At 41.4% G+C, this 22514-nt stretch overlaps 3 protein-coding genes and 47 non-coding genes across 53 annotated transcripts; 1 reads left to right on the top strand and 49 right to left on the bottom strand.

Moving 5' to 3' along the window:
• The first annotated feature begins 447 nt into the window (after nucleotides 1-447).
• LOC111458345 (ubiquitin-like domain-containing CTD phosphatase) lies at nucleotides 448-4376 on the top strand. Its single transcript, XM_023100942.1, has 7 exons — nucleotides 448-828; nucleotides 1203-1347; nucleotides 1868-1982; nucleotides 2094-2157; nucleotides 3001-3166; nucleotides 3266-3549; nucleotides 4156-4376. The coding sequence occupies exons 1-6, from the start codon at nucleotides 569-571 to the stop codon at nucleotides 3509-3511; spliced, it is 996 nt and encodes a 331-aa protein (XP_022956710.1). The 5' UTR covers nucleotides 448-568; the 3' UTR covers nucleotides 3512-3549; nucleotides 4156-4376.
• A 136-nt stretch (nucleotides 4377-4512) lies between these two features.
• LOC111458344 (uncharacterized protein At4g06598-like) lies at nucleotides 4513-8383 on the bottom strand. Of its 2 annotated transcripts, none has more exons than XM_023100940.1 (4): nucleotides 8108-8383; nucleotides 6343-7083; nucleotides 5349-5551; nucleotides 4513-5152 (listed from the first exon to the last, which is right to left on the bottom strand). In XM_023100940.1, the coding sequence occupies exons 2-4, from the start codon at nucleotides 7056-7058 to the stop codon at nucleotides 4956-4958; spliced, it is 1116 nt and encodes a 371-aa protein (XP_022956708.1). In that variant the 5' UTR covers nucleotides 7059-7083; nucleotides 8108-8383; the 3' UTR covers nucleotides 4513-4955. The 2 variants fall into 2 exon arrangements, with proteins under 2 accessions (XP_022956708.1, XP_022956709.1); XM_023100941.1 differs by lacking the exon at nucleotides 8108-8383 and adding an exon at nucleotides 7833-8054.
• Nucleotides 8384-8492: 109 nt separating this feature from the next.
• On the bottom strand, nucleotides 8493-12549 carry LOC111458343 (cleavage and polyadenylation specificity factor subunit 3-I-like). 3 transcript variants are annotated; one of them, XM_023100937.1, is made up of 7 exons: nucleotides 12391-12549; nucleotides 12257-12288; nucleotides 11957-12137; nucleotides 11746-11843; nucleotides 11329-11374; nucleotides 11105-11254; nucleotides 8493-10429 (listed from the first exon to the last, which is right to left on the bottom strand). In XM_023100937.1, exons 3-7 carry the CDS (start codon nucleotides 12104-12106, stop codon nucleotides 8798-8800), a joined length of 2076 nt encoding a protein of 691 aa, XP_022956705.1. In that variant the 5' UTR covers nucleotides 12107-12137; nucleotides 12257-12288; nucleotides 12391-12549; the 3' UTR covers nucleotides 8493-8797. The 3 variants fall into 3 exon arrangements, with proteins under 3 accessions (XP_022956705.1, XP_022956704.1, XP_022956706.1); XM_023100936.1 differs by having other exon boundaries at nucleotides 12257-12549; XM_023100938.1 differs by lacking the exon at nucleotides 12257-12288.
• Nucleotides 12550-13202: 653 nt separating this feature from the next.
• Nucleotides 13203-13276, bottom strand: TRNAR-UCG. The gene has a single exon. It is a non-coding gene; the product is annotated as a tRNA-Arg (tRNA).
• A 299-nt stretch (nucleotides 13277-13575) lies between these two features.
• On the bottom strand, nucleotides 13576-13649 carry TRNAQ-UUG. The gene has a single exon. It is a non-coding gene; the product is annotated as a tRNA-Gln (tRNA).
• A 108-nt stretch (nucleotides 13650-13757) lies between these two features.
• On the bottom strand, nucleotides 13758-13831 carry TRNAR-UCG. Its single transcript has one exon. It is a non-coding gene; the product is annotated as a tRNA-Arg (tRNA).
• Nucleotides 13832-13941: 110 nt separating this feature from the next.
• On the bottom strand, nucleotides 13942-14015 carry TRNAR-UCG. Its single transcript has one exon. It is a non-coding gene; the product is annotated as a tRNA-Arg (tRNA).
• Nucleotides 14016-14123: 108 nt separating this feature from the next.
• Nucleotides 14124-14197, bottom strand: TRNAR-UCG. The gene has a single exon. It is a non-coding gene; the product is annotated as a tRNA-Arg (tRNA).
• A 108-nt stretch (nucleotides 14198-14305) lies between these two features.
• TRNAR-UCG lies at nucleotides 14306-14379 on the bottom strand. The gene has a single exon. It is a non-coding gene; the product is annotated as a tRNA-Arg (tRNA).
• Nucleotides 14380-14487: 108 nt separating this feature from the next.
• On the bottom strand, nucleotides 14488-14561 carry TRNAR-UCG. Its single transcript has one exon. It is a non-coding gene; the product is annotated as a tRNA-Arg (tRNA).
• Nucleotides 14562-14939: 378 nt separating this feature from the next.
• Nucleotides 14940-15013, bottom strand: TRNAR-UCG. The gene has a single exon. It is a non-coding gene; the product is annotated as a tRNA-Arg (tRNA).
• Nucleotides 15014-15188: 175 nt separating this feature from the next.
• Nucleotides 15189-15262, bottom strand: TRNAR-UCG. The gene has a single exon. It is a non-coding gene; the product is annotated as a tRNA-Arg (tRNA).
• A 108-nt stretch (nucleotides 15263-15370) lies between these two features.
• On the bottom strand, nucleotides 15371-15444 carry TRNAQ-UUG. Its single transcript has one exon. It is a non-coding gene; the product is annotated as a tRNA-Gln (tRNA).
• A 108-nt stretch (nucleotides 15445-15552) lies between these two features.
• On the bottom strand, nucleotides 15553-15626 carry TRNAR-UCG. The gene has a single exon. It is a non-coding gene; the product is annotated as a tRNA-Arg (tRNA).
• A 110-nt stretch (nucleotides 15627-15736) lies between these two features.
• TRNAR-UCG lies at nucleotides 15737-15810 on the bottom strand. The gene has a single exon. It is a non-coding gene; the product is annotated as a tRNA-Arg (tRNA).
• Nucleotides 15811-15920: 110 nt separating this feature from the next.
• TRNAR-UCG lies at nucleotides 15921-15994 on the bottom strand. The gene has a single exon. It is a non-coding gene; the product is annotated as a tRNA-Arg (tRNA).
• A 108-nt stretch (nucleotides 15995-16102) lies between these two features.
• TRNAR-UCG lies at nucleotides 16103-16176 on the bottom strand. Its single transcript has one exon. It is a non-coding gene; the product is annotated as a tRNA-Arg (tRNA).
• A 108-nt stretch (nucleotides 16177-16284) lies between these two features.
• TRNAR-UCG lies at nucleotides 16285-16358 on the bottom strand. Its single transcript has one exon. It is a non-coding gene; the product is annotated as a tRNA-Arg (tRNA).
• A 108-nt stretch (nucleotides 16359-16466) lies between these two features.
• TRNAR-UCG lies at nucleotides 16467-16540 on the bottom strand. Its single transcript has one exon. It is a non-coding gene; the product is annotated as a tRNA-Arg (tRNA).
• A 110-nt stretch (nucleotides 16541-16650) lies between these two features.
• TRNAR-UCG lies at nucleotides 16651-16724 on the bottom strand. The gene has a single exon. It is a non-coding gene; the product is annotated as a tRNA-Arg (tRNA).
• Nucleotides 16725-16834: 110 nt separating this feature from the next.
• On the bottom strand, nucleotides 16835-16908 carry TRNAR-UCG. The gene has a single exon. It is a non-coding gene; the product is annotated as a tRNA-Arg (tRNA).
• Nucleotides 16909-17018: 110 nt separating this feature from the next.
• On the bottom strand, nucleotides 17019-17092 carry TRNAR-UCG. Its single transcript has one exon. It is a non-coding gene; the product is annotated as a tRNA-Arg (tRNA).
• Nucleotides 17093-17202: 110 nt separating this feature from the next.
• On the bottom strand, nucleotides 17203-17276 carry TRNAR-UCG. Its single transcript has one exon. It is a non-coding gene; the product is annotated as a tRNA-Arg (tRNA).
• Nucleotides 17277-17386: 110 nt separating this feature from the next.
• TRNAR-UCG lies at nucleotides 17387-17460 on the bottom strand. Its single transcript has one exon. It is a non-coding gene; the product is annotated as a tRNA-Arg (tRNA).
• Nucleotides 17461-17570: 110 nt separating this feature from the next.
• TRNAR-UCG lies at nucleotides 17571-17644 on the bottom strand. The gene has a single exon. It is a non-coding gene; the product is annotated as a tRNA-Arg (tRNA).
• Nucleotides 17645-17754: 110 nt separating this feature from the next.
• On the bottom strand, nucleotides 17755-17828 carry TRNAR-UCG. The gene has a single exon. It is a non-coding gene; the product is annotated as a tRNA-Arg (tRNA).
• A 108-nt stretch (nucleotides 17829-17936) lies between these two features.
• TRNAR-UCG lies at nucleotides 17937-18010 on the bottom strand. Its single transcript has one exon. It is a non-coding gene; the product is annotated as a tRNA-Arg (tRNA).
• A 111-nt stretch (nucleotides 18011-18121) lies between these two features.
• TRNAQ-UUG lies at nucleotides 18122-18195 on the bottom strand. The gene has a single exon. It is a non-coding gene; the product is annotated as a tRNA-Gln (tRNA).
• Nucleotides 18196-18303: 108 nt separating this feature from the next.
• On the bottom strand, nucleotides 18304-18377 carry TRNAR-UCG. The gene has a single exon. It is a non-coding gene; the product is annotated as a tRNA-Arg (tRNA).
• A 291-nt stretch (nucleotides 18378-18668) lies between these two features.
• On the bottom strand, nucleotides 18669-18742 carry TRNAR-UCG. Its single transcript has one exon. It is a non-coding gene; the product is annotated as a tRNA-Arg (tRNA).
• A 110-nt stretch (nucleotides 18743-18852) lies between these two features.
• TRNAR-UCG lies at nucleotides 18853-18926 on the bottom strand. The gene has a single exon. It is a non-coding gene; the product is annotated as a tRNA-Arg (tRNA).
• Nucleotides 18927-19034: 108 nt separating this feature from the next.
• Nucleotides 19035-19108, bottom strand: TRNAR-UCG. The gene has a single exon. It is a non-coding gene; the product is annotated as a tRNA-Arg (tRNA).
• Nucleotides 19109-19216: 108 nt separating this feature from the next.
• TRNAR-UCG lies at nucleotides 19217-19290 on the bottom strand. Its single transcript has one exon. It is a non-coding gene; the product is annotated as a tRNA-Arg (tRNA).
• Nucleotides 19291-19398: 108 nt separating this feature from the next.
• TRNAR-UCG lies at nucleotides 19399-19472 on the bottom strand. The gene has a single exon. It is a non-coding gene; the product is annotated as a tRNA-Arg (tRNA).
• Nucleotides 19473-19583: 111 nt separating this feature from the next.
• Nucleotides 19584-19657, bottom strand: TRNAR-UCG. The gene has a single exon. It is a non-coding gene; the product is annotated as a tRNA-Arg (tRNA).
• Nucleotides 19658-19768: 111 nt separating this feature from the next.
• TRNAR-UCG lies at nucleotides 19769-19842 on the bottom strand. The gene has a single exon. It is a non-coding gene; the product is annotated as a tRNA-Arg (tRNA).
• A 111-nt stretch (nucleotides 19843-19953) lies between these two features.
• TRNAR-UCG lies at nucleotides 19954-20027 on the bottom strand. Its single transcript has one exon. It is a non-coding gene; the product is annotated as a tRNA-Arg (tRNA).
• A 111-nt stretch (nucleotides 20028-20138) lies between these two features.
• On the bottom strand, nucleotides 20139-20212 carry TRNAR-UCG. Its single transcript has one exon. It is a non-coding gene; the product is annotated as a tRNA-Arg (tRNA).
• A 111-nt stretch (nucleotides 20213-20323) lies between these two features.
• Nucleotides 20324-20397, bottom strand: TRNAR-UCG. The gene has a single exon. It is a non-coding gene; the product is annotated as a tRNA-Arg (tRNA).
• Nucleotides 20398-20508: 111 nt separating this feature from the next.
• TRNAR-UCG lies at nucleotides 20509-20582 on the bottom strand. The gene has a single exon. It is a non-coding gene; the product is annotated as a tRNA-Arg (tRNA).
• Nucleotides 20583-20693: 111 nt separating this feature from the next.
• On the bottom strand, nucleotides 20694-20767 carry TRNAR-UCG. Its single transcript has one exon. It is a non-coding gene; the product is annotated as a tRNA-Arg (tRNA).
• Nucleotides 20768-20878: 111 nt separating this feature from the next.
• Nucleotides 20879-20952, bottom strand: TRNAR-UCG. The gene has a single exon. It is a non-coding gene; the product is annotated as a tRNA-Arg (tRNA).
• Nucleotides 20953-21063: 111 nt separating this feature from the next.
• Nucleotides 21064-21137, bottom strand: TRNAR-UCG. Its single transcript has one exon. It is a non-coding gene; the product is annotated as a tRNA-Arg (tRNA).
• Nucleotides 21138-21248: 111 nt separating this feature from the next.
• TRNAR-UCG lies at nucleotides 21249-21322 on the bottom strand. The gene has a single exon. It is a non-coding gene; the product is annotated as a tRNA-Arg (tRNA).
• Nucleotides 21323-21433: 111 nt separating this feature from the next.
• On the bottom strand, nucleotides 21434-21507 carry TRNAR-UCG. The gene has a single exon. It is a non-coding gene; the product is annotated as a tRNA-Arg (tRNA).
• Nucleotides 21508-21618: 111 nt separating this feature from the next.
• Nucleotides 21619-21692, bottom strand: TRNAR-UCG. Its single transcript has one exon. It is a non-coding gene; the product is annotated as a tRNA-Arg (tRNA).
• Nucleotides 21693-21803: 111 nt separating this feature from the next.
• On the bottom strand, nucleotides 21804-21877 carry TRNAR-UCG. Its single transcript has one exon. It is a non-coding gene; the product is annotated as a tRNA-Arg (tRNA).
• Nucleotides 21878-21988: 111 nt separating this feature from the next.
• TRNAR-UCG lies at nucleotides 21989-22062 on the bottom strand. Its single transcript has one exon. It is a non-coding gene; the product is annotated as a tRNA-Arg (tRNA).
• A 108-nt stretch (nucleotides 22063-22170) lies between these two features.
• Nucleotides 22171-22244, bottom strand: TRNAR-UCG. Its single transcript has one exon. It is a non-coding gene; the product is annotated as a tRNA-Arg (tRNA).
• Nucleotides 22245-22352: 108 nt separating this feature from the next.
• On the bottom strand, nucleotides 22353-22426 carry TRNAR-UCG. Its single transcript has one exon. It is a non-coding gene; the product is annotated as a tRNA-Arg (tRNA).
• Nucleotides 22427-22514: the final 88 nt, after the last annotated feature.

Below are 22514 nucleotides of genomic sequence, written 5' to 3'. Positions count from 1 at the left end.
TGGTGTGCCGGCAAAGATGTTGGACCCCCAAGGGGAGTGGATAGTGAGATACCCGGCAAGAATGTTGAACCCTCAAGGGGAGTGGATAGCGAGATCTCACATCCGTTGGAGAGGGGAATAAATTATTCTTATAATTGAATGAAAACCTCTCTCAAATAAATGCCTTTTAAAACTGTGAAATTGACAACGATACGTAACGAGCCAAAACAGATGATATCTACTGGCGGTGGCGGTGGTCTTGAGCTGATACATGAATGTTCTTGAACCAATGCTAGTGTGAGATTATTGGGCAAATTTGAATTAAAATCCAATGGGCTAGGAGAGGTTTTTTTGATCGATTTGGGTTGATGTATAAATGTGATTTTGAGGCGATAGGGAGGATTATTTGCTTTTATTTGATCGATATTGTTATCAACGGCCCACCCAAAAGCATTGTTCTAAAAGGGAAAACAAATTGATACTAAACGTGCTACAGTTTCAATTCGATTTCATTTGATCGAGAGGTTCATTGAGTGGAGAGGTTTTGGTTGGGAGCGGGGAAGAAAGCTTCGAAGTTGGGAATTCGACAATGGCTGCCTCAGCGTCCACCTCGTCTCCTTTGGAGGAAGAGATAACACTGACGGTGAAATGGAGCGGAAAGGAGTACACTGTACGAGTCTGCGGTGATGACTCTGTGGCTGAGCTGAAGCGTCGAATCTGCGAGCTTACTAACGTCTTGCCCAAGCGCCAAAAGCTTCTTTATCCCAAAGTCGGATCCAAACTAGCGGATGATTCGCTTTTGCTCTCTCAGCTTCCCCTCAAGTCATCTCTCAAGATGACCATGATCGGGTTCGGCTCTCTATCCTTCAACTCCTCTGTTGTTGCCCTCTAATATGAACTGCATCAATTGAGTTTCCTTCTTTCGGAGCATTTTTACCCTATTTCTTCCCTTTATTGTTCATTTTATTCGCAAAAGAGGTTATGAATTCGATTCTTTTATTTGAGAAATCAACGATTCGATACTGGACTGCGTTGCTCTTGAAACCTATATGGAATCGCTCAAATCTCTGTATAAATTCTGGTTGCTGAACGCTAAACTACCCGTTTTAGATGAAAGAACTGGAAGGGTTCTCTTTCTGCAGTTCCATGTTTATTAATTGCATTTGCATATTCTTATTTTAAAAGTTACCGATTGATTTCAATGTTACAAATCGAGATACCAGAACTGTTGAAGATGATATAATTGTGGATCAAGTGGACTCCCCTGAAATTATTGACGATTTCGAACTTGGGAAAGATGAAGTCATTGACATTAAGGACAAGGATGTCAATAAGCAGAAACTGAGAAGGCGTATTGGTCAATACAAGGTGAGTTGTTTCTTTTCTCCTTGAATGATGTTCAGCAACTTTAGTTGTTCTAAATGAATCTGAAAGTTCAAGTACCTGAAAAGTTATTAAGAAGTTATGTATCCTTCGAAGTTCGTATAATGAAATATAACTTGTTAAAAAGGAATTTTGATTATAGGTATCATGAGGTAGTGTGTGTGTGTGTGTTTAAATGCTGACATTTTCATAGTTTTACATCTTTGTCTCTGTGAAATTACTGGTTGGCTTTCTTTAGTGGTGTTGCTGTTGATTCCTATTGGTTTTCTCTAGTGGTGTTGTTGATTTCTCTTTTTCCTTAAATCACTTAGTTAACTATGCATGTCAAAGAGTTTTAGTTGATGATATATCAATGTGGCCAACAGGATTTAGATGCATACAATGAAGTTTTGTTTATTACTCACAGAATGATTTACGTTTGAGTTATTACCATCTGAAAACTCTTATAAGTAGTCATCTTGACTCATTAACTACAAATGTTTCTCCCGCTTTTGTTGGATCGTAGATAGAACTTCGCAATCCATGCCGTGAAGGAAAGAAATTACTTGTTCTGGACATTGATTATACACTTTTTGATCATCGCTCTCCTGCAGAAAATCCTCTTCAACTCATGCGGCCTTGTATGTTCTATCTGTAACTATTTTTTCACTTTGATCATCGTTATTGTCTATGCACATGTTTTTCCCTTCTTTTTTTTCATTCTTTTTAAGTTCTTAGTTTTTCGAGTGCAGATCTTCATGAATTTCTGACTGCTGCTTATGCTGAATATGATATCATGATATGGTCAGCAACCAGGTCAGTTTCCATTTCCAAGCATTATAAACAAGTTATGCCTGCTGCTTTTTATGCCCTCATTTCTTTTATTATTCCTCCTTTATATGAGAGCGGTATCCACTACCCTAACAGAGTTGCAAACATCTTCAACCTATGGAAAAAGTTGAAATAACGTAAATGAATAAATGAATTTGCGATAGAAACAAATGATTTAGATTTAAAATTGTCTCGACAGTGTAAATCAACACAGAGTCATAGACACACCTTGATAGGAATATAAAGCTGCATGTGTCATTAGGGACCTTTTGGGCTTCTATTTTAATGACATCAGTTAGGGATGCATGGGCGTGAGCAAGGAAGTTAATGAGATGTTGGGTATTGGTAAGGAATTGCATGCGGATAAGGTTTGCAAAATCTTCTGTTTTGGATTGGAGCAAAACTCTATTCAAGAGATTTCCAAGTTCTTGAAAGATTTGAGAATCTTGTATAGGCCCTCCCATGCAATTGTAACTGCTCAAGTCCACCGCTAGCAAATATTGTCCTCTTTTGGCTTTCCCTTTCGAGCTTCCCCTCAAGGTTTTGTTTTTAAAATGCGTCTGTTAGGGAGAGGTTTCCACACCCTTATAAATGATGTTTCGTTCTCCTCTCCAACCGATATGGGATCTCACAACAATTGTTCCACTCATTGTTTCTTAGTCTTTATGTTCCATCGCGCCCTTGACACAAACAGTAGATATTCCATAACTAACAAGTGCATGTGTTATAATCATGCTTGCTGCCAGTGAAGTAGATGTTATCAATTTCTTGGAAATTTTCAGAATTGAACCTCTTGTTCTTTTATCTATTGTACCTTTCCTTTGGCAGCCTTAAGTGGGTTGAATTAAAGATGGGCCAGCTTGGCGTTCTCAGTAATCCAAACTACAAAATCACTGCCCTTCTAGACCATTTAGCTATGATCACAGTTCAGTCAGATTCTCGTGGGACCTTTGATTGCAAGCCACTAGGCTTGATTTGGGCACAGTTTCCAGAGGTATGCGATGATTTCAATTTACGTCCAAATCTATCTTTTAGAATATTATTGTTTCTGTGAAACTTTGTAATAAATTTTATTTTGATTGGGAATTTGCAGTTTTATAGTTCGAGAAATACTATAATGTTTGATGATCTTCGAAGAAACTTTGTAATGAACCCACAAAATGGCCTGGTAATTAGGCCATTCAGGAAAGCTCATGCTAATCGTGATAGTGACCAAGAGCTTATGAAGCTCACTCAGTACTTGCTTGCCATTGCGGAACTCGATGACTTGAGCCCTCTTGATCATAACGATTGGGAGCTATACTCTGAAGATGGTCCGAAAAGACGGCGGCATGCATGAGTAACAGATCTAGTTCGATCTTTTATTGACTTGTTGAGGTAAGCTCCTCTGACAATTTTGTTGGGAAAACCTTACATATCTGAGCTCTGAACTTGCAGTTGCTCTTAACCAACCATAGTAAATGGATGACAGGTGGTTTCTGATTTTTAATCATGTTAAAAGCTTGAGGTCAATCTCAAAATCTCAAAGACTAAGGATAGACCATTAATATGAGATTTTACATCAATTGGAGAGAGGAACGAGTGCCAGCAAGGACGCTGGGCTCCGAAGGAGGGTGAATTGTGAGATCTCATATTAGTTGGAGAGCGGAACGAAGCATTCCTTATAAGGGTGTGGAAACCTCTCCCTAGCAAAACCATTGAGGGAAAAACCCGAAAGAGAAAGCTTAAAGAGGACAATATTTGCTAGCGACAGGCTTAGGCCGTTACAGTTAATAGTACAGAAAATGGACTCCACTACTTCTATAATAAGCAACCTAGAAAATGGACTCCACAACTAATATAATAAGCAACCCAATTCTAAGCCAGGGTATGAGCATGCTCGTCTTCATTAGTCACAATTTCTTATTTATCGTTTGCTTTCTTATGTCACAGAGACGAGATTCATCCTATTCTCATCTCATAAACGCTTGTTTTTCTTTTCAGGGGTTTGGATCTAAAGGCGCTTTAACCAATATGATTCCAATTCTCTAATGAAAATTCATCAGTTGCTTTTGATGAACTTTTGTTCTCTCATGGCATAGTTTATAGATTGTGATAAATCTGATGACCATGTACTATATGGACCACATCTTTTTTATGATTGCAAATATCATTTCCTTTAGGGGATTACTTGGAGTTATATAAAGGCCGGCAGCCATTGCTTTCACTTTGCATAATGCACAATCAAGCTTTATTGGTAACCATTCAAAATGACAGGTCAAATGACACCCCTATATAATGGGTCATCAGAATGAAATTATTGGGCAGAGGCTCAATGTTTAGCACTTTGGCTCACCCACAAAGCAGGAGGATATCAATGATATTGTTGTTCAATAGTAATTGTTAGTACCATTCATGCCCGCAACACCTAATACTCTGGGGATGCATTTGCATTTGATTTAGGGGGAAAAAAAGAGAGCCCCCCAAGAGGAATGGGGGACTTGAAAAACACCTACTAGAATTTTCATTACATCCTGATAAAAAAAACCATAGGAGACCATGCTTAGAAAATAGATATCACCACCGGCAAGTCAGCAGCCCAAAAGAGGACATTTTCCAGCCATGACAGCCAGGTGCATTGGCAGATTCTCATTCACATCTACCAAGAGCCACAACAATCAAATGCTGAGTACAGACTGACTTGATGAGCCCTGGGTATCCTGCACAAGCAATCGACAAACATGGCTTCCAACATTCGAGAAATCGTTAGGCCATGCACAACAACTCCCAACTGATTTACAAATCTAGATTTGAACTGGACCGGCCATAGACTCGGGACCCGAACGCCCATCCTTCTGTCTCAAAGAAAGCTTGGCAAACTGCGTCTCAAGGTCTCGGCTCTTGGTACGTTTAAGGCTGGAAGGTGGTGGCTGAGGCTGTTGTTGCTGTTGGTACAACATTCGTAGTCTTCCTATCTCCCTCTCCAGCACTTCATGCTCCACTAAATATAATGTCACATTCAAGTCTTCTTAGTAAAGCAAATTAAAGGAATTACGTTTCTCTTTTTAAAAGTAAAGTTCAAAACCGACTGAGAGAAGAATTTTCATCTAAAACCAATTCAACATTTTTGGAAAAAAGTAAAGTAAACCATTAGAACGGACTGTCAAAACCCAAGTTTGAGAGTTATGGAAGCTCACAGTATTTTATAAGCTGCTCCTGAGATAAATTTTCTAATCGCTGCTTGAGTGCTTTATTCTCCATGCCAAGAATTAAGTTTTGCTGACTGAGAAATTCAAGCTCGGCAGAAACTTCAGAACCTTCTGCTTGTAAAGCTTGTACGTTCCGTTCTAGCTCTGCAATGTACTGAAGTTTACGTACACGTGAACGTTGAGCAAATTGCCTGTATTCATAAAAAGTCGGGTTAAATCACGTACATATTACATCTCTGCATAACATAAGCACACGTTATATTTAGCATTTCTTCAGAAGGGCATGTTATATCCACATCCATTACAACACACATCCATCCAATATCAGCAAGTTTTATAATGGAGATTCTCTCCCAATTTGCTGTATGAGCACACGTCCCAGGATTAGGAGTGGGAAAGAAGAGGTGGATTAATCTATCAAGAAAGTGACATAAAATGAAAATCTAGAAAAATAAATCAACTCCCTAGCAATTTGAGCGCATGCAGATAATATTTGTCTTAACTAAGAAATTCCTAATTATGGTGTTCAGATTACGTTAATACTTAGTGATCTTCATTTTAATCATAGTGCTCCTATGCTCATTAAATCAAGATGCAGATGTGATAAGAATGTGTCATAGGTGAAAACTCGAACGATCCACATAATAAGACAAGAGGGGTTCACTAGGTCGGTCGAAATAACAATGCATTCTCAGGCATCGACAAGAAAAATTTAAGAACCCTCCAGTTCTATCCTGGCTTCTTGAATGTATAATTTCCTTAGCAAAGCAGAACATTGAAGTTATTCCAGTGGAAAAGCAAACCATAGACCATCAGGGAAACCTAAGCAGCAGGCTAGTAAAAAGATGGTACAAGACTAACAAATGTAGATTGGAAGCAATCTGGGAGACATGATTTGCAAAACAGAATTCAAGATTATGTGAAGGGAAAGAGGATTCTTTTGTATAATAATAATGTAGATATCAAGCAATGCAAAACTTACTGTTTAGCTCTTTTATTATCTGTATCAGCCGGAGCTGGCTTGATATGGGGACCATCCATTTTCTCAGATGACTTTCGATCAGGCATACTGGTTTCTGCTGAATCCTGCTTTTCAGTAGTTGTTGATGAGAACCCATTTGCTTCCTGTGGTGTACTTAACAACCTCGAGCTCTCAAGAAGAATGCTACTTTTGGCAGAAGGCCAGGAACCCAGGGTAGTTGTCAATGTAGTTGGAGGCAATTCCCGTGCCCTGTTCTTCTGTTTGATCGAGCTTGCCTTCATATTGAAAGAAGCTTGATGGGGATCTTTGCGGAAATCAAAATCTTGTGATGCCCAGGAAGGTAAATACATATTTTTACATTGGGAGTCATCTTGCGTATAATTTTCGTTCAAAACATTTCCTGCATCCAAGTATGCAAAGGAGTCACTCGATGAACGTCGATGACCACCTCTTTGAACAGGTGTTTCAGGTTCATCGAGAAGATCATTGAGCCAAGAAGGTTGATCCTCCATTAGAAGACTTTCAGATGATGTTCTATGATGGTGCACATTTCCCTCTCTGGGATTCTGCACAGCTCTTGACCCAATAATGGGACTGGGGAAATAATCAGCATATGGGGAGGAACCACTAGGAAATGGACTCTTGGGAGGAAGAAGAGCATGCTTTCCAGAGTAAATCACATTTCTCATGTTTGACAACACCTTGGAATTCTCCATGACTGCCCAATAACTGCGCAGTTTTCTGCCAAAAAGCATACAAAACAATATCATGAGTAAGATTCTTGCAGCACCAGCTACTGTTTTAACAAAATAAATCGATGTAGGAATAGGCCATTTGGGCGAAGAAGTGGATGGAAACTACTGTTAACAGCTTAACAGGTTACTTGAAGGGGGTTAATGTGAAATCCTGGCAGCATGTGCATTGTTTTCAAGAACAGCCATGCGTACAAAGTTTATGATAATGTTAGAAAATAAAGCGACAATATCTATCAAAATCAAAGAAGTCAACATCAAAGCAGAGAATAATTTGAAGTCCTGGAAGTCACATGCAGGAATCTCTCTTGAACCAAAGCGTGGAAGGAGACACTCCTTCCTCCGGAACGAACACGAAAACTAATGAAAAAGTTTCGCAGGGTTTGGCAGATCTATAAGAGGAGTTGATATTCATCCTCCTCTCATCCCGATCTAACAGTTTATTCCATGGATGCAAGTTTGCAGTGACGCAAATACCGTGCGCACAGAAATTGATGATAGACAAACATGCAACCCGACAATTAGCAAGCTAGAATGATCCGACTCGATTCTGCATCATTTTGCGACGGAAAGTTCAGGCTGACTACGAAAAAGGAAATCCGAAATGAGAGGAGAGAGATGAGATCGTCGAATACAAACATGCAGTCCGTTAGAACCTTAACAAAATTTCTTAGAAAACAGAACGAAACTTTGTGAATGCACAAATTCAAGAAATTAAAAACTCAAAAAGAAAAATACCAACGCTGGAATCTCTCCTCCCGCATTGCATCCGCAATCAGAGAAGACAGAGACACAGAGAGACGAAGAGAATAGCTGAAATTAGAATATCAGAGACAAATGATCTGAGAAAGCAAAATGCAGCTCATTCCCGAGTCGATCCAAGATTGCGAATGCGTAAATAGCAAACGCAAAAACATCGAAGTTTCTCACAAATTACAATGAAAACGATTGAAGAGCTCCCGGAAATGCAAAAATTCATGAAAGATTAAAGAAAAGAGGAAGAATGAGCATACCGAGAATGCTGATCGGTAGACCGAGATCTTGTAAAATGAAATGGGAAGGGGAAAGGAGTTGACGCAAAGTAAATCCTCGAGTCCCCTTCTCTCTCTCTCTCTCTCTTCCCCGAAGCGGGCCTAGGGCATGATTTTACATTCTCTCCCAATCTCTCTAATGGATTGGGTAGTAGGTGCGTGGAGGAAGGGATTGATTAAGGATGAAGGAAAGGCAACATTAAATAATCTTCAATTATCAATAATTCCAGTTTCTGAGTTGCTGCCTTTGCTGTCATTTGCTCAACACCATTCATATATGATATGGCATACGACTTTTTCTATCTCTTTCTCTCTCTCTTACTTTTTTTAGACAATCGCCAAAATCCATGTGGACAAACAACAAACAAACAAACAAAAAGTTCAAATAATTCTTGGGATTTCTCCAACTTTTGAACCTGTAGAATACATTTTATGTCCCTAAATTTGATGATAGTCAGTAGTAGTCAGCTACAAGAACACAGATCAGTTCTACTTGTGCAGCCCAGATATAGAAAAGAGTCCGGGAATATGGGTATCCGATCCTTATGGATTAACTGAAAGGATACAAGCTGTAGATCCTGCGTCGGGTGTCGAAGAGTTTGATCCTTTTGTTCTGGGCGTCGGGTGTCGAAGGGTTTGATCCTTTTGTTCTGGGCGGAATAGTCTCGGGCGTCATGCAGAGGGAGGAATTGGCTTCACAGCGCATTGGATTCGCCGGAAGGCTGTCTTTACTCTTTCCTTGAGAACTTCATTTTCACTTTCTACCTCCCCACTCTGTTTATCAAGCTCTGCTATACTCCCATCAACGTTGATCACCAGCTTCCCATTTCCTCCTAACTTCACATTGCCAAAGAGTGAAACAAGGAGTGCATGAATTACCTTCTCGGCTTTCTTCTCGTTCTCTTCTTCCGTTTTTACAGCCTCTGACTCGACGATGACTTTCGGTACCTCGCGGTTGATGTTCAGGATGAGAGCTACAACAGAATCCGAGACCATGTCGCTTAACGGGTCTGATGTCCAGTGAAGTGAGATGTGCCTCTCTGATTCGTGCTTTACTGTCACACGATCGTGCACACGAATCGTTGGAACGCCGGACTCCTCGTCTGTTGAAGATTCTACACTCTCATATACCTGTTTGAGCCTGCGTACAATCACATTAAAGGCGTTCGAGTATGGAATTGTAATACGCTGGTTGATGTTGGCAGTTGATAGCTGAGAGAAGATGTGTAGATCATCTGGTGCCATTATTTGATGTGCAAATCCTTTCTTCACCAGTAAACCGCTGACAGTTTCGCCGACTTCTGGGGTTTTCTCAGCCAATTTTCCAATAGTTTTTGCCATCTTCTGAGAGTTGAAGTACATTTCAACAGACTGACAATTCTTTGGAGTAAGAATCTTTGTATTCCGATCAGAAAACTGGGAAATAAGCTTCTGTTTGAGCCTCCCCATCTCATTAGCTTCTCCGTGCACGAGAATTATGTTGGGCGGCATGAGCTCTTCCAAGAACGCGCTGGTCTGCGCAAAGTCAGCATGAGCAGAGAACGAAATGTAATGAACCTGCATGTTAAGAGGAGCTGTGAGTCCACTCATGAGGGTGACTTCCTTTGGTTCATTGATGATAGTCTTAGCCAGTGTCCCTTCAACAACATAACCAGGAAGCACACATGAATTTTTCTTATCAGAACACCACAAGTCAAAAAGCTGTCGTGATAAACCGCTCTGAAGTCCACCAGGGCTGGCCATCACCACTGATGGGCCAACATCTTTGAAAACTTCAATGCTCTTTAGTGGGGATATGTACTTGAATCTAAAGGGGTTTGATTTGGCATTTTGGATCCTATCATTCATGGAGAGCGTGTACGTCTCGTATACAGTCAAACATCTTTTTGCCAGAGGAGAAGCATAATATATGGGAACATTATGGAGGTCGGGATGGTTCGCCCAGTACTCATCAAGAATAAGGAGGAGTTCCTGGGCACGTCCAAGGGCAAAAGCTGGAATCAGCACACGACCACCTTGAGAAATGGTTGAATGTACAACATCAGTGAAGCGCTTCTCTCGAATATGTCGAGGTTGATGGAGCTGGACACCGTATGTAGATTCGATTATGCAAACATCAGGAGAAAATTGAGGCATCTCAGCAGCTCGAAGATGTCGATCTTCTTCACGCGAATAGTCTCCAGTGTAGAGGACTCGGACACCAGCAATATCCACCATAAACATGGCAGCACCAAGCACATGACCAGCAGTGTAACACCAAAACCGAATACCATTTACTTCTACTGTTTGATGGAAATCAATGACCTGCAATTACTGTGCACTGTTATTGAATAAGAGAAACTAATTTCCGTTTTCATCATTGCAAATCTGTAAGCATAGAGATGAAACCTATGCAAGTTGATAACAATGTAATCAATATAACGACTCTGCATTAGAGTGGATAAAATGATTATCATACAGATATCCTTTTTATTTTTCCAGAAAGCATTTTTAGAACTGTATTACAATTCAATTGTTTTAACTTCAAAAACTCCATAGAAGGGTAATTCTGTTGTTCTGTTTCTATTTGTTTCTTCTCTTATACATGTTAATTTTAGAAATATAACATTTAAATCAAATTATATTTTATAAATCAGTTAATTTCAAAAAACAATCAGAAAAAAAAAAATGCATGAATACAACAAAATACCACTTCTAGTTCTGATATATTTGGTTCTGGAAACTATAAGAACTGAATTTCAAACATTTTAATGAAAATAGTTAGCAAAGAACTACGCAGGGGGATAAGGGAAGAGACAGACAGATCATATATACTTAGGGAGGAAAATACGTTCGATAAACTGTTACCAAATAAAATGTTTAGCAGATTTTCAATAGAAAGTATGAATTTGGTATTATCACTGAAATTTGATCTGATCCATTTTATCGACATGGATGAAACAGGAAACCAATAGACATCCATTCTGAGAAATCATTTACCTCAATTTTGTCCATGGAACGATTTATGTCCTGCTCGTCGAACAACATATCTTCAATCGAAACTTTGCTCACTTTCACAAAGTCCGACAGCAACAACTTGTAGATCGCTTTAGTAGCATAAGTCATAAAGACTCGTCCTTTGAATGTAGTCTATCATATTAATGCTAAATTAGTTTATGTACACAAACAATAATCACACTGCAATTCAATTAAAAGCAATGTACCTTCTCCAAGAAATAAGGGAGTGATGCGGCATGATCCAAATGAAAGCTGCAAAGTAAGTGTGCAGAAAATTATCCTAGTTACAAGAACACAAACAAAAGGTGAAAGAAAATAAAGAAAGCTGAGACGATTAGAGTATCTGCATTTTCCATGCTAAAAAAGCCATGGATTATAAGGAGACGTGAGTTTTAAACAAAATGTTGAACAAGTTGTGCCTAGAAAAATGTGATCAGGAAGGGAACGCTTTTCATCTTTAGGGGCAAAGATTTCAAAGCAGTGACCCTACACCCATTCACAAATGCAATTGCATAAACCATCCACCGTCATTCACTGATTTTGCAGAAGTAGACAAGAGAATTAAAATGCAAAGTTCGAGCTAAGAGCTGCATTTGATAAATATTTTAAAAAGAAATACATACTGAGTAATGAGCAGAACATCAATTGTTGAGGGGTCAATCTCATCAAAGTACGGCAAAGCAGCCATGCCAGAGTAAGCAGGGTGAATTCCACAATCGAACTATCCTCCAAGAAAAGTAAGTGGGGAAAGAAAAATGACCACTTATTCAATCACAATTCCGTATGTTCTACCCAGAAAATGAGTGGGAAATCATGAAGAGTTCAAAAACGTACCAACACAACTTTGCCTTTGTAAGACATATAAACGCAGGATCGACCCACTTCATTGCCAGCCCCAAGAGGAGTTACAATAAGCTTATCCTCCTCTCTCGTCGCGGATAACTCCCGTTTCTTAAAGGACGGCGGCTGTCCAACCGAGGCCATTTTTCCTCAAACAGGATCAAGATCTTTCCAGCTGCAATATATCAAGAACGAAAAGTTTGAATTAATATGAACGATAACAATACGGCATTACCAAATCATGCTTCAATTTTACAATCCTAAATATATATACTAGCACCAAGCTATTCATACACGATTGATTCAGTTGTATTTCTTGAAATTTTCTGTAAAACGAAGGAGCGAAAGGGGAGTGTGGATCAGAGCGAATGACAGATGTGAACAAAACTCGAAGAAAGGGGAAATGAAAGTAGAGAAAGAGAAGTTACAGTGAGTAGAAATGGAGGAAGAAAGAGAGGTAAACCCTAGTAAGGTTTCAAGAACTGTGTATTTTGTTTGTTGGGTTTTAGAAAGAAGCGGTGCCTAAGACGGAAGGTTGAAAGCGGGAGGGGAGAGCGATGAAATTTAGACGCAGTGGGGATAGCATCTCGTGATACGCGCGAGTAATCAGCAAACGATAAATAGAAAAATCAGCAAACGATAAATAGAAATGTGAATAAAATGGAAAAAGATGGCCTTAAGAGGGAGTTGAGCCGAAGTCAAACACATTAATCCACTGTGCTATAAGGTCATTTCATCATTGTCTCGTGATTCTCACGCTACAGTTAGTGGAAAACTAACGCTCTAATCCATGGCGCTATGCAGTCATTTTTTCGTTGTCTCGTGACTTTGCATATGGTGCTGTTATAGTTAGTGGCGAACTTGTGTAATTTAATATAAATAAAAAATAAGTGAATGAAAAGGAAGAAGACCGACCACAGTAGGAGTCAAACCCATGACCTTCTAATCCAAAGTCAAACGCACTAATCCACTGCACTATGCGGTCATTTGTTCGTTGTCTCGTGACTCGCGGATGGTGCTGCTAATGCTAGTGGCGAACTTGCATAATTAATCGACAAATGATAAATAAAAAAAAGTGAATAAAGAGGAAGAAGCGCTAATCACTGCTGCGCTATGCGGTCATTTGTTTGTCGTCTTGTGATTCGCAGACAGTGCTGCTACAGTTAGTGACGAACTTGCATATATAATCGACAAACGATAAAATAAAAACAAGTAATTGATAAGATAGAATACCGACCGACGACCACAATGGGAGTTGAACCCATGTCCTTCTAATCCGAAGTCAAACACGCTAATCCACTGCGCTATGCAATCATTTCGTTATTTTTCGTTACTCGCGGATGGTGCTATTAAAGTTAGTGGTGAACTTGCGTAATTAATCGACAAACGATATATAAAAATAAGTGAATGAAAAGAAATAAGGACAACAATGGGAATGGAACCCACGACCTTTTGATTCAAAGTCAGACGTGCAAATCCACTATGCTATGCGGTCAATTGTTTGTCATTGCGTGACTCGAAGATGATGCTACTATTGTTAGTGGCGAACTTGCATAATTAATCGACAAACGATAAATAAAAACAAGTAATTGATAAGAAAGAGAACTAACCAACGACCACAGTGGGAGTTGAACACACGACCTTCTAATCCAAAGTCAGACTCGCTAAACCACTGCGCTATGCGGTCATTTGTTCGTCATCCCTTGACTTACAGATGGTGCTGCTACAGTTAGTGGCAAACTTGCGTAATTAATCGATAAATAAAAAATAAGTCGATAAAAAGAAAAAAGACCGACGACCACAGTGGGAGTCGAACCCACGACCTTCTGATCCGAAGTCAGACGCGCTAATCCACTGCGCTATGCAGTCATTTGTTTGTTGTCCCTTGACTTGCAGATGGTGCTGCTACAGTTAGTGGCGAACTTGCGTAATTAATCGATAAATAAAAAATAAGTCGATATAAAAAGAAAGAAGACCGACGACCACAGTGGGAGTCGAACCCACGACCTTCTGATCCGAAGTCAGACGCGCTAATCCACTGCGCTATGCGGTCATTTGTTTGTCGTCCCTTGACTTGCAGATGGTGCTGCTACAGTTAGTGGCGAACTTGCGTAATTAATCGATAAATAAAAAATAAGTCGATAAAAAGAAAGAAGACCGACGACCACAGTGGGAGTCGAACCCACGACCTTCTGATCCGAAGTCAGACGCGCTAATCCACTGCGCTATGCGGTCATTTGTTTGTCGTCCCTTGACTTGCAGATGGTGCTGCTACAGTTAGTGGCGAACTTGCGTAATTAATCGATAAATAAAAAATAAGTCGATAAAAAGAAAGAAGACCGACGACCACAGTGGGAGTCGAACCCACGACCTTCTGATCCGAAGTCAGACGCGCTAATCCACTGCGCTATGCGGTCATTTGTTCGTCATCCCTTGACTTGCAGATGGTGCTGCTACAGTTAGTGGCGAACTTGCGTAATTAATCGATAAATAAAAAATAAGTCGATAAAAAGAAAAAAGACCGACGACCACAGTGGGAGTCGAACCCACGACCTTCTGATCCGAAGTCAGACGCGCTAATCCACTGCGCTATGCAGTCATTTGTTTGTTGTCCCTTGACTTGCAGATGGTGCTGCTACAGTTAGTGGCGAACTTGCGTAATTAATCGATAAATAAAGTCCCTTGACTTGCAGATGGTGCTGCTACAGTTAGTGGCGAACTTGCGTAATTAATCGATAAATAAAATCCCTTGACTTGCAGATGGTGCTGCTACAGTTAGTGGCGAACTTGCGTAATTAATCGATAAATAAAAAATATTGACTTGCAGATGGTGCTGCTACAGTTAGTGGCGAACTTGCGTAATTAATCGATAAATAAAAAATAAGTCGATATAGATGGTGCTGCTACAGTTAGTGGCGAACTTGCGTAATTAATCGATAAATAAAAAATAAGTCGATATAAAAAGAAAGAAGACCGCCGACCACAGTGGGAGTCGAACCCACGACCTTCTAATCCGAAGTTAGACGCGCTAATCCACTGCGCTATGCGGTCATTTGTTCATCGTATCTTGACTTGCAGACAGTGCTGCTACAGTTAGTGGCGAACTTGCGTAATTAACCGATAAATAAAAAATAAGTCGATAAAAAGAAAGAAGACCGACGACCACAGTGGGAGTCGAACCCACGACCTTCTGATCCGAAGAGTCGATAAAAAGAAAGAAGACCGACGACCACAGTGGGAGTCGAACCCACGACCTTCTGATCCGAAGTCAGACGCGCTAATCCACTGCGCTATGCGGTCATTTGTTCGTCGTCCCTTGACTTGCAGATGGTGCTGCTACAGTTAGTGGCGAACTTGCGTAATTAATCGATAAATAAAAAATAAGTCGATAAAAAGAAGGAAGACCGACAACCACAGTGGGAGTCGAACCAACGACCTTCTGATCCAAAGTCAGACGCGCTAATCCACTGCGCTATGCGGTCATTTGTTCGTCATCCCTTGACTTGCAGATGGTGCTGCTACAGTTAGTGGCGAACTTGCGTAATTAATCGATAAATAAAAAATAAATCGATAAAAAGAAAAAGGACCGACGACCACAGTGGGAGTCGAACCCACGACCTTCTGATCCGAAGTCAGACGCGCTAATCCACTACGCTATGCGGTCATTTGTTTGTCATCCCTTGACTTGCAGATGGTGCTGCTACAGTTAGTGGCGAACTTGCGTAATTAATCGATAAATAAAAAATAAGTCGATATAAAAAGAAAGAAGACCGCCGACCACAGTGGGAGTCGAACCCACGACCTTCTGATCCGAAGTCAGACGCGCTAATCCACTGCGCTATGCGGTCATTTGTTTGTCATCCCTTGACTTGCAGATGGTGCTGCTACAGTTAGTGGCGAACTTGCGTAATTAATCGATAAATAAAAAATAAGTCGATATAAAAAGAAAGAAGACCGACGACCACAGTGGGAGTCGAACCCACGACCTTCTGATCCGAAGTCAGACGCGCTAATCCACTGCGCTATGCGGTCATTTGTTCGTCGTCCCTTGACTTGCAGACAGTGCTGCTACAGTTAGTGGCGAACTTGCGTAATTAATCGATAAATAAAAAATAAGTCGATAAAAAGAAATAAGACCGACGACCACAGTGGGAGTCGAACCCACGACCTTTTGATCCGAAGTCAGACGCGCTAATCCACTGCGCTATGCGGTCATTTGTTCGTTGTCCCTTGACTTGCAGACAGTGCTGCTACAGTTAGTTGCGAACTTGCGTAATTAATCGATAAATAAAAAATAAGTCGATAAAAAGAAAAAAGACCGACGACCACAATGGGAGTCGAACCCACAACCTTCGGATCCGAAGTCAGGCGCGCTAATCCACTGCGCTATGCAGTCATTTGTTTGTCGTCCCTTGACTTGCAGATGGTGCTGCTACAGTTAATGGCGAACTTGCGTAATTAATCGATAAATAAAAAATAAATCGATAAAAAGAAAAAAGACCGATGACCACAGTGGGAGTCGAACCCACGACCTTCTGATCCGAAGTTAGACGCGCTAATCCACTGCGCTATGCGGTCATTTATTTGTTGTCCCTTGACTTGCAGATGGTGCTGCTACAGTTAGTGGAGAACTTGCGTAATTAATCGATAAATAAAAAATAAGTCGATATAAAAAGAAAGAAGACCGCCGACCACAGTGGGAGTCGAACCCACGACCTTCTGATCCGAAGTCAGACGCGCTAATCCACTGCGCTATGCGGTCATTTGTTTGTCGTCCCTTGACTTGCAGATGGTGCTGCTACGGTTAGTGGCGAACTTGCGTAATTAATCGATAAATAAAAAATAAGTCGATATAAAAAGAAAGAAGACCGCCGACCACAGTGGGAGTCGAACCCACGACCTTCTGATCCGAAGTCAGACGCGCTAATCCACTGCGCTATGCGGTCATTTGTTTGTCGTCCCTTGACTTGCAGATGGTGCTGCTACAGTTAGTGGCGAACTTGCGTAATTAATCGATAAATAAAAAATAAGTCGATATAAAAAGAAAGAAGACCGCCGACCACAGTGGGAGTCGAACCCACGACCTTCTGATCCGAAGTCAGACGCGCTAATCCACTGCGCTATGCGGTCATTTGTTCGTCGTCCCTTGACTTGCAGACGGTGCTGCTACAGTTAGTGGCGAACTTGCGTAATTAATCGATAAATAAAAAATAAGTCGATATAAAAAGAAAGAAGACCGCCGACCACAGTGGGAGTCGAACCCACGACCTTCTGATCCGAAGTCAGACGCGCTAATCCACTGCGCTATGCGGTCATTTGTTTGTCGTCCCTTGACTTGCAGATGGTGCTGCTACAGTTAGTGGCGAACTTGCGTAATTAATCGATAAATAAAAAATAAGTCGATATAAAAAGAAAGAAGACCGCCGACCACAGTGGGAGTCGAACCCACGACCTTCTAATCCGAAGTCAGACGCGCTAATCCACTGCGCTATGCAGTCATTTGTTTGTCGTCCCTTGACTTGCAGATGGTGCTGCTACAGTTAGTGGCGAACTTGCGTAATTAATCGATAAATAAAAAATAAGTCGATATAAAAAGAAAGAAGACCGCCGACCACAGTAGGAGTCGAACCCACGACCTTCTGATCCGAAGTCAGACGCGCTAATCCACTGCGCTATGCAGTCATTTGTTTGTCGTCCCTTGACTTGCAGATGGTGCTGCTACAGTTAGTGGCGAACTTGCGTAATTAATCGATAAATAAAAAATAAGTCGATATAAAAAGAAAGAAGACCGCCGACCACAGTAGGAGTCGAACCCACGACCTTTTGATCCGAAGTCAGACGCGCTAATCCACTGCGCTATGCAGTCATTTGTTCGTCGTCCCTTGACTTGCAGACAGTGCTGCTACAGTTAGTGGCGAACTTGCGTAATTAGTCGATAAATAAAAAATAAGTCGATAAAAAGAAAGAGGACCGACGTCCACAGTGGGAGTCAAACCCACGACCTTCTGATCCGAAGTCAGACGCGCTAATCCACTGCGCTATGCGGTCATTTGTTCGTCGTCCCTTGACTTGCAGACGGTGCTGCTACAGTTAGTTACGAACTTGCGTAATTAATCGATAAATAAAAAATAAATCAATATAATAAGGAAAGAAGACCGACGACCACAGTGGGAGTCGAACCCACGACCTTTTGATCCAAAGTCAGACGCGCTAATCCAGTGCGCTATACGGTCATTTGTTTATCGTCCCTTGACTTACAGATGGTGCTGCTACAGTTAGTGGCGAACTTGCGTAATTAATCGATAAATAAAAAATAAGTCGATAAAAAGAAAGAAGACCGACGACCACAGTGGGAGTCGAACCCACGACCTTCTGATCCGAAGTCAGACGCGCTAATCCACTGCGCTATGCGGTCATTTGTTCATTGTCCCTTGACTTGCAGATGGTGCTGCTACAGTTAGTGGCGAACTTGCGTAATTAATCGATAAATAAAAAATAAGTCGATAAAAAGAATGAAGACCGACGACCACAGTGGGAGTCAAATCCACGACCTTTTGATCCACAAGTCAGACGCGCTAATCCACTGCGCTATACGGTCATTTGTTTATTATTCCTTGACTTACAGATGGTGCTGTTACAATTAGTGGCGAACTTGCGTAATTAATCGATAAATAAAAAATAAGTCGATAAAAAGAAAGAAGACCGACGACCACAATGGGAGTCGAACCCACGACCTTCTGATCCGAAGTCAGACGCGCTAATCCACTGCGCTATGCGGTCATTTGTTTGTCGTCCCTTGACTTGCAGATGGTGCTGCTACAGTTAGTGGCGAACTTGCGTAATTAATCGATAAATAAAAAATAAGTCGATATAAAAAGAAAGAAGACCGCCGACCACAGTGGGAGTCGAACCCACGACCTTCTGATCCGAAGTCAGACGCGCTAATCCACTGCGCTATGCGGTCATTTGTTTGTTGTCCCTTGACTTGCAGACAGTGCTGCTACAGTTAGTGGCGAACTTGCGTAATTAATCGATAAATAAAAAATAAGTCGATAAAAAGAAAGAAGACCGACGACCACAGTGGGAGTCGAACCCACGACCTTCTGATCCGAAATCAGACGCGCTAATCCACTGCGCTATGCGGTCATTTGTTCGTCGTCCCTTGACTTGCAGACAGTGCTGCTACAGTTAGTTGCGAACTTGCGTAATTAATCGATAAATAAAAAATAAGTCAATATAAGGAAAGAAGACCGAAGACCACAGTGGGAGTTGAACCCACGACCTTCTGATCCGAAGTCAGACGCGCTAATCCACTGCGCTATACGATCATTTGTTTATCGTCCCTTGACTTACAGATGGTGCTGCTACAGTTAGTGGCGAACTTGCGTAATTAATCGATAAATAAAAAATAAGTCGATGAAAAGAAAGAAGACCAACGACCATAGTGGGAGTCGAACCCATGACCTTCTGATCCGAAGTCAGACGCGCTAATCCACTGCGCTATGCGGTCATTTGTTTGTCGTCCCTTGACTTGCAGATGGTGCTGCTACAGTTAGTGGCGAACTTGCGTAATTAATCGATAAATAAAAAATAAGTCGATATAATAAGGAAAGAAGACCGACGACCACAGTGAGAGTCGAACTCACGACCTTCTGATCCGAAGTCAGACGCGCTAATCCACTGCGCTATGCAGTCATTTGTTCGTCGTCCCTTGACTTGCAGACAGTGCTGCTACAGTTACTGGCGAACTTGCGTAATTAATCGATAAATAAAAAATAAATCAATATAATAAGGAAAGAAGACCGACGACCACAGTGAGAGTCGAACTCACGACCTTCTGATCCGAAGTCAGACGCGCTAATCCACTGCGCTATGCAGTCATTTGTTCGTCGTCCCTTGACTTGCAGACAGTGCTGCTACAGTTACTGGCGAACTTGCGTAATTAATCGATAAATAAAAAATAAATCAATATAATAAGGAAAGAAGACCGACGACCACAGTGAGAGTCGAACTCACGACCTTCTGATCCGAAGTCAGACGCGCTAATCCACTGCGCTATGCAGTCATTTGTTCGTCGTCCCTTGACTTGCAGACAGTGCTGCTACAGTTACTGGCGAACTTGCGTAATTAATCGATAAATAAAAAATAAATCAATATAATAAGGAAAGAAGACCGACGACCACAGTGAGAGTCGAACTCACGACCTTCTGATCCGAAGTCAGACGCGCTAATCCACTGCGCTATGCAGTCATTTGTTCGTCGTCCCTTGACTTGCAGACAGTGCTGCTACAGTTACTGGCGAACTTGCGTAATTAATCGATAAATAAAAAATAAATCAATATAATAAGGAAAGAAGACCGACGACCACAGTGAGAGTCGAACTCACGACCTTCTGATCCGAAGTCAGACGCGCTAATCCACTGCGCTATGCAGTCATTTGTTCGTCGTCCCTTGACTTGCAGACAGTGCTGCTACAGTTACTGGCGAACTTGCGTAATTAATCGATAAATAAAAAATAAATCAATATAATAAGGAAAGAAGACCGACGACCACAGTGAGAGTCGAACTCACGACCTTCTGATCCGAAGTCAGACGCGCTAATCCACTGCGCTATGCAGTCATTTGTTCGTCGTCCCTTGACTTGCAGACAGTGCTGCTACAGTTACTGGCGAACTTGCGTAATTAATCGATAAATAAAAAATAAATCAATATAATAAGGAAAGAAGACCGACGACCACAGTGAGAGTCGAACTCACGACCTTCTGATCCGAAGTCAGACGCGCTAATCCACTGCGCTATGCAGTCATTTGTTCGTCGTCCCTTGACTTGCAGACAGTGCTGCTACAGTTACTGGCGAACTTGCGTAATTAATCGATAAATAAAAAATAAATCAATATAATAAGGAAAGAAGACCGACGACCACAGTGAGAGTCGAACTCACGACCTTCTGATCCGAAGTCAGACGCGCTAATCCACTGCGCTATGCAGTCATTTGTTCGTCGTCCCTTGACTTGCAGACAGTGCTGCTACAGTTACTGGCGAACTTGCGTAATTAATCGATAAATAAAAAATAAATCAATATAATAAGGAAAGAAGACCGACGACCACAGTGAGAGTCGAACTCACGACCTTCTGATCCGAAGTCAGACGCGCTAATCCACTGCGCTATGCAGTCATTTGTTCGTCGTCCCTTGACTTGCAGACAGTGCTGCTACAGTTACTGGCGAACTTGCGTAATTAATCGATAAATAAAAAATAAATCAATATAATAAGGAAAGAAGACCGACGACCACAGTGAGAGTCGAACTCACGACCTTCTGATCCGAAGTCAGACGCGCTAATCCACTGCGCTATGCAGTCATTTGTTCGTCGTCCCTTGACTTGCAGACAGTGCTGCTACAGTTACTGGCGAACTTGCGTAATTAATCGATAAATAAAAAATAAATCAATATAATAAGGAAAGAAGACCGACGACCACAGTGAGAGTCGAACTCACGACCTTCTGATCCGAAGTCAGACGCGCTAATCCACTGCGCTATGCAGTCATTTGTTCGTCGTCCCTTGACTTGCAGACAGTGCTGCTACAGTTACTGGCGAACTTGCGTAATTAATCGATAAATAAAAAATAAATCAATATAATAAGGAAAGAAGACCGACGACCACAGTGAGAGTCGAACTCACGACCTTCTGATCCGAAGTCAGACGCGCTAATCCACTGCGCTATGCAGTCATTTGTTCGTCGTCCCTTGACTTGCAGACAGTGCTGCTACAGTTACTGGCGAACTTGCGTAATTAATCGATAAATAAAAAATAAATCAATATAATAAGGAAAGAAGACCGAAGACCACAATGGGAGTCAAACCCACGACCTTCTGATCCGAAGTCAGACGCGCTAATCCACTGCGCTATACGGTCATTTGTTCATCGTCCCTTGACTTGCAGACAGTGCTGCTACAGTTACTGGCGAACTTGCGTAATTAATCGATAAATAAAAAATAAATCAATATAATAAGGAAAGAAGACCGACGACCACAGTGAGAGTCGAACTCACGACCTTCTGATCCGAAGTCAGACGCGCTAATCCACTGCGCTATGCAGTCATTTGTTCGTCGTCCCTTGACTTGCAGACAGTGCTGCTACAGCTAGTGGCGAACTTGCGTAATTAATCGATAAATAAAAAATAAGTCAATATAAGGAAAGAAGATCGAAGACCACAGTGGGAGTCGAACCCACGACCTTCTGATCCGAAGTCAGACGCACTAATCCACTGCGCTACACGGTCATTTGTTTATCATCCCTTGACTTACAGACGGTGCTGCTACAGTTAGTGGCGAACTTGCGTAATTAATCGATAAATAAAAAATAAGTCGATAAAAAGAAAGAAGACCGACGACCACAATGGGAGTCGAACCCACGACCTTCTGATCCGAAGTCAGACGCGCTAATCCACTGCGCTATACGGTCATTTGTTTATTGTTCCTTGACTTACAGATGGTGCTGTTACAGTTAGTGGCGAACTTGCGTAATTAATCGATAAATAAAAAATAAGTCG

Source organism: Cucurbita moschata, unplaced genomic scaffold, assembly GCF_002738365.1.
Source record: "Cucurbita moschata cultivar Rifu unplaced genomic scaffold, Cmos_1.0 Cmo_Scf00021, whole genome shotgun sequence".
Taxonomy (NCBI): Eukaryota; Viridiplantae; Streptophyta; class Magnoliopsida; order Cucurbitales; family Cucurbitaceae; genus Cucurbita; species Cucurbita moschata.
Note: the sequence above shows the minus strand (reverse complement) of the source record. Positions and strands in the feature narration are given on the sequence as shown.

Coding starts and splice junctions, on each gene's coding strand:
- LOC111458345 (XM_023100942.1), top strand. CDS start 569: ATGGCTGCCTCAGCGTCCACCTCGTCTCCTTTGGAGGAAGAGATAACA. Junction 829..1,202: donor CTCAAGATGACCATGATCGG/GTTCGGCTCTCT, acceptor TCGAGATACCAG/AACTGTTGAAGATGATATAA. Junction 2,158..3,000: donor ATGATATGGTCAGCAACCAG/GTCAGTTTCCAT, acceptor TTCCTTTGGCAG/CCTTAAGTGGGTTGAATTAA.
- LOC111458344 (XM_023100940.1), bottom strand. CDS start 7,058: ATGGAGAATTCCAAGGTGTTGTCAAACATGAGAAATGTGATTTACTCT. Junction 5,552..6,342: donor GATAATAAAAGAGCTAAACA/GTAAGTTTTGCA, acceptor TTATGAATACAG/GCAATTTGCTCAACGTTCAC. Junction 5,153..5,348: donor GGAGCAGCTTATAAAATACT/GTGAGCTTCCAT, acceptor CATTATATTTAG/TGGAGCATGAAGTGCTGGAG.
- LOC111458343 (XM_023100936.1), bottom strand. CDS start 12,106: ATGGCCTCGGTTGGACAGCCGCCGTCCTTTAAGAAACGGGAGTTATCC. Junction 11,844..11,956: donor ACAAAGGCAAAGTTGTGTTG/GTACGTTTTTGA, acceptor CTTGGAGGATAG/TTCGATTGTGGAATTCACCC. Junction 11,255..11,328: donor TCCCTTATTTCTTGGAGAAG/GTACATTGCTTT, acceptor TTAATATGATAG/ACTACATTCAAAGGACGAGT.